This window comes from Argiope bruennichi, chromosome 7, assembly GCF_947563725.1.
Source record: "Argiope bruennichi chromosome 7, qqArgBrue1.1, whole genome shotgun sequence".
Taxonomy (NCBI): Eukaryota; Metazoa; Arthropoda; class Arachnida; order Araneae; family Araneidae; genus Argiope; species Argiope bruennichi.
The window spans coordinates 22,145,971-22,151,789 of NC_079157.1; the positions used below are offsets into that span (position 1 = coordinate 22,145,971).

Below are 5,819 nucleotides of genomic sequence, written 5' to 3' on the forward strand. Positions count from 1 at the left end.
AAACGACAAATTACCCTAAATATCTGAAATAAATGCATTCTATAATTTAAACAGACTTTTTGAAAAGGGATTTCATTATATCGACAAATATATGTCATTCAGTATGAGTAATTATTTTATATTAATAGTTATTTTACCAAGGACCAGAGTATGGTCTTGTGACTTACGCAGCTGTTCCAAAGAACAGATTCAAACAGTAAACCTAGACTGTATTTCAACTTCCTGTACTGAATTCATTGTGCATGCTTCTACATTTCCGATATTGAAATAGCAAAAATATCTTTAACAGCTGAAATGAAAGCATTCTACGAAGGGTTTTGAAAAGGTTCCGACTAAATTTCAGGGTTGTCAAGTCAACTGAAAAGTATCAGTTTCACATACGAATGCACATTCAGGCCAAAAGTAACCCAATGACAAAGTCAAAAGTTTGAACCTTTATTTGTGTTAGGTAATAATTTTGTATTCAAACCATTTTGAGTGGAATCAATTATTTTTGTGTCGGGTGGTAATTTTGTGTTCAAGCTATTTGAGTCGAATCAAAACCGATTCGGTGTTCTTTGTGTAGGGTGGTAATTTTGTGTTCAAGCTATTTGAGTCGAATCAAAACCGATTCGGTGTTCTTTGTGTCGGGTGGTAATTTTGTGTTCAAGCTATTTGAGTCGAATCAAAACCGATTCGGTGTTCTTTGTGTCGGGTGGTAATTTTGTGTTCAAGCTATTTGAGTCGAATCAAAACCGATTCGGTGTTCTTTGTGTAGGGTGGTAATTTTGTGTTCAAGCTATTTGAGTCGAATCAAAACCGATTCGGTGTTCTTTGTGTCGGGTGGTAATTTTGTGTTCAAGCTATTTGAGTCGAATCAAAACCGATTCGGTGTTCTTTGTGTCGGGTGGTAATTTTGTGTTCAAGCTATTTGAGTCGAATCAAAACCGATTCGGTGTTCTTTGTGTCGGGTGGTAATTTTGTGTTCAAGCTATTTGAGTCGAATCAAAACCGATTCGGTGGTCTTTGTGTAGGGTGGTAATTTTGTGTTCAAGCTATTTGAGTCGAATCAAAACCGATTCGGTGTTCTTTGTGTAGGGTGGTAATTTTGTGTTCAAGCTATTTGAGTCGAATCAAAACCGATTCGGTGTTCTTTGTGTAGGGTGGTAATTTTGTGTTCAAGCTATTTGAGTCGAATCAAAACCGATTCGGTGTTCTTTGTGTCGGGTGGTAATTTTGTGTTCAAGCTATTTGAGTCGAATCAAAACCGATTTGGTGGTCTTTGTGTCAGGTAAACAAAACTTTGCCATCTTTGAAAGTTTCTCTAGCTGACGTAGTTTGAAAATTTAAGGAGAGTCTTTCAACTTAGGTGTTGAGTTTACTAGCACAGAAGAACGCGAAATGTCGATATCCATTCTGATCTAACTAATTCAGTGCTGGATGCTAGCCGTTTTACTAAATCCTAGAAAGAGAAATCACAAAAGTTTGATTTTGTAATTTTTTTCAAAAATCCTTTCCTTCTATGCCTATTGAACTGACTATACCTATTTAACTATTTAATTTTCCTCCTATACCTTACTGGAGTATACTGTAGCAAAAAGAAAAGTCAGAAATAGTGTTTAGAAAGCTTTATTATTTTCTTTGTTTTTAACGCTGCTTGTTATTAGAAATAGCAGTAAGTAGTAAGTTCCTGGATTATCCATTATGTTACATTTCGCATAAATCAATTTAATTTGTATTAAACTATCAGTAAGTAATTAAGTTCTAAAAATATTAAGATAATGTATTCCCATCAGAACTGCGCAACTGTATACAATTTTGTAAATTCTAGCATATGGAAGGAAATAAAATATAGTATTCAATTTGGTTTTTGAATCATGAAAGAAAGGAAGTTTAACTAAAAGCGTAAAAAATTAGTTATGAAATATTTCAAAATTTAAGTAATATTCAAGAATCTAATCTTTTCCGAAAGCATAATTCGTCATGATTTTTTTTCAGGAATTGTCCATCTTGTCTACAGTATCGATTCTTGTTTGCTTGTTTATCATTTTAGTTGGTTTGACACTTTTTCGTTGCGGATGTAATACCGCAGGTACTTCATTGCTATTTTCGGTATGCATATAATTATGTATATTATATTTCTTGTTTCAGTATGTAACAGGATTGTCGAAATTAAATCTTCCCAACTTTGAGAGCTATGTAGGGCAAGGGGTGTTTGAATCGTAATGATATGAAATTTGGACAATAGACCATCAAGATAATGTGTTCTAGATTTATTGCAAAACGCAAATTTCCAATATTTGGCGATGCAACACGATAAATCGTTTTGCATAATTCCAAAGGTTCTCCATAGCTTATTGATTTTATGATTATGTTGAATAATGGTATCGTTCAGATGTGACAGTTTTCCGAGTCGCCATCGAACTGTCGAGAGCACCTCGCAATATTTTCTAAGTAAATTAACGTAACGAACTCCGTGAATTAGGACAAGATAGAAACATTTCTACGATACACCTAATTCATTCGTGATCTAGTAATCAAAAGATGCAAGGTGTAGTGTAGACGAAAGCGTCCTGAAGAGACTATTAAGATTCTGATCTGTGAAAAAATTTCAAAAGTTAGTCTAGGAACCACACGAGATTTGAAGCTTATTTCGTTGCATGAAACCAGCTGGGAGCACATTTTCTGCATGAAACTAGTTCTAATGCAAGACATGTTGCAATCAGAAACTGCAGCAAGAACGCAGGACATGTTGCAATCAGAAACTGCAGCAAGAACGCAAGACATGTTGCAATCAGAAACTGCAGCAAGAACGCAAGACATGTTGCAATCAGAAACTGCAGCAAGAACGCAAGACATGTTGCAATCAGAAACTGCAGCAAGAACGCAAGACATGTTGCAATCAGAAACTGCAGCAAGTACGCAATACAACGTCTGCAGTCTGTTATGCATGCACAAAATGAAATTTGCACCGATGGATCTCCACTGTAGATGTCACAGGTATATTTATAAAAAAGTTCAAGGTTATGAACTAGCACTAAGCAGTCACTTTTAGAGAATGTGAGATTTCTTGCAAAACATTAGAAGTCTCTAACAGAAGATGCTGCAATACGATAAATCGTTCTATAAGTTCCAGTGTTCTCCATAACTTATTTCTAAATATATTGAATAATGCTGTCATTCAGTTGTTCTCCTATTCGCCATAAGAACTAGGAGAACAACTAGCAAGGACTATTGTCCAATTAACATATAAACTCCGTGAATTAAATCGGAGTAGTAAAATTTCTACGGTACATCACTCGTGATCTAGTAACCATAAGATGCAAGGTGTCAAGTAGTTAAACGCGGTTCCAAGATCATTGAAGAGAACTAATCACTCTTATCTGTGAAATTTGATTGCAAAAATTCCTCTATGAAACGAGATGTGGTGCATACACGAGATGTGGAGCATACTTTTTGCATGAGACTGGTTGGGATAATACAAGGAATGTTACATGAACCAGAATGGAAAAAAGATGGTAGGTTTTGCCAAATAACTAGTTTTCCATTTTAGTTCAAAAAGATTTAGTTCGATCTAAAATCGTGCATTCATCTTCAATGTTCCTTATCTTTCAAATATCAACCATTTATATTATCATCTAATCATTGTTCATCTAATGCGCAATAAAAAATTTTAAAGTTGATGAATAAATATAAATTTTAGACCATGGATAAAATTCATTAATGTTTTGTGAATGGCACTGTTTTTTAAACAAAAAGTTCTTTGATTTGTTTATCTTGGATTGCACAAACTAGTCAAATAATAGAATTGCGAGTCTACTGATTGATTGGTTTTCGATGCCATTCTTTAAAAAGAAAACATAATGGATTCAAATTTGGAATTATGGATTAAAGCATTAAGCAACCTGTTAGAAAGCGGAAAATTTACCCTCCTCTCAAATAAACACTTACAAAAATGTACCGATAAATCTTGCTTTTTAAATATTCATTTCTGTAAAAAAAAAAAAAAAAAAAAAAAAAACCCATAAACATAACTTTAAAAGAAAAATTGATCAATACATCAAAATTGGATTTCAGTTGGAAGTAATTGAATGATTTACCCGAGAGCGAAAATTATAATTTAATTATATTCTTTTCTCTTGAAATATTACAGAATTTTTTCCCTCCATTTCGTGTCAGTCATACATTTAATAAATGAAGTGACAGTACTGGATGTAGTAGTAATCATGTTTTTTAAGAATAGTAATTTATAAGTAGACTCGTTAGTAATTGTAATTTTAGAATAGTAATAATAGTTAGAATAGTAATTGTAATTTTTATTATCAAAATCCTGGATCGAATACTCTCAAGATTTCAATCGTATTAAATATAATCAACGATTACAATCACATTTGGGAATCCAAATTTATATCCTTATAAATACACAATGATCATATAAAGAAAAACTAGAATTCTATATATTTTTGAGTCGGGGTGGGGGGGGGTTAAATTTTTTATTTCAAATTCAAATTTTATTAACACCGGATGATACTTATTGGATTATAAAATGCTATTCTGATCTATTCAGCGGAAAGACCTAGAATTATTTTAATATTCAAACGTTCTCTTTCAGATTCCTACGGTCGGCTATTTTTATTGGATTTTTAAGTGCTTTGGTTATAACAGATATTTTGACTGCTTGGGAAAAATCTGCTGCTACTGCTGTTGCTGCAGAGTTTCTGAACCCCATACTTTAAAGCCATCAACCTTAGAATCAAGTCCGATGCCATCAACTCCAGAGCCACCGACTCAACAGCATCCGATTCCAGGGTCATCAACTTTAGAATCCAAACCGATGCCATCGCCTCCAGAGCCACCGACTCAACAGCATCCAATTTCAGGGCCATCAACTTTAGAATCCAAACCGATGCCATCACCTCCAGAGTTATCAATCTTGCAGCAACTGCTTTCAGAGCCATCAACATTAGAATCTAATTCGATGCTATCAAAGGTGCCACCAACTCGTCAACCTCCGATTTCAGAACCCCAAGCTGTAGAATCCAGGTCAATGCCATTATTTCGAATGACTCCGGCTGTAGAACCACCAACTATCGAATCCATTACGATTCCACCATTTAGAATGACTCCGGCTGCAGAACCACCAACTATAGAATCCATTTCGATTCCATCGTCTCCAAGCTACCAACCCCGCAGCATGCGGCCCCATCATCGGTTCCATAGTCACCTATTGTAGAATTCAGTTCGGTGCCATTACCTCCATAGTCATCGATTCTGCTACTTGCGATCGATGTTTAAGATTCTTCTTTCAGACGACAACAAATGTTTCATGTTCTATCGTTGGGCGACACTTTTATACATTAAATTTTTACTGTTTTATTGCATAGTACTATTTTAAACTGTTTTAATCATTTACTGAATAAAAATTACTATAATATTTTAATGAAGTTATTTTGCTACCTATTTAATATCTTCTCTCATTAACTTGAGTTCATTTTATATTGTAATGGCAAGAGAAACTCCCTGCTTTTTAAGCCAATTCTACTTACAGTATTAAAATTTTCATAGACAAATAATAGCTTGAGTATTTTGAAAAAATATTTGATACAAGTTCTTTCCATCTAAAGTTTTGAAGCTGATAGTTTTTAAAAAGGCCAACTATTGAAAGATTCGATGGTGAATAAATCCCGAATCGATAGTTTCGATTTACATCATTAAAATATTGAGTTTATACAATGTCAAAGAAAAATATACTAATTATGATATTGAAAATAATTAGTTTTGGGCCTGTTCGCTATAAATCATTAAAAATATTCATTTTAGGCTCATAAATGGTTTAGTGC

The 5,819-nt window shown here is 33.9% G+C and overlaps 1 protein-coding gene across 1 annotated transcript; it reads left to right on the plus strand.

The window, feature by feature from the left end:
* Positions 1 to 3,370: 3,370 nt before the first annotated feature.
* Positions 3,371 to 5,348, plus strand: LOC129976439 (ESX-1 secretion-associated protein EspI-like). The gene is made up of 2 exons (XM_056090009.1): positions 3,371 to 3,497; positions 4,592 to 5,348. Exons 1-2 carry the CDS (start codon positions 3,474 to 3,476, stop codon positions 5,210 to 5,212), a joined length of 645 nt encoding a protein of 214 aa, XP_055945984.1. The 5' UTR covers positions 3,371 to 3,473; the 3' UTR covers positions 5,213 to 5,348.
* Positions 5,349 to 5,819: the final 471 nt, after the last annotated feature.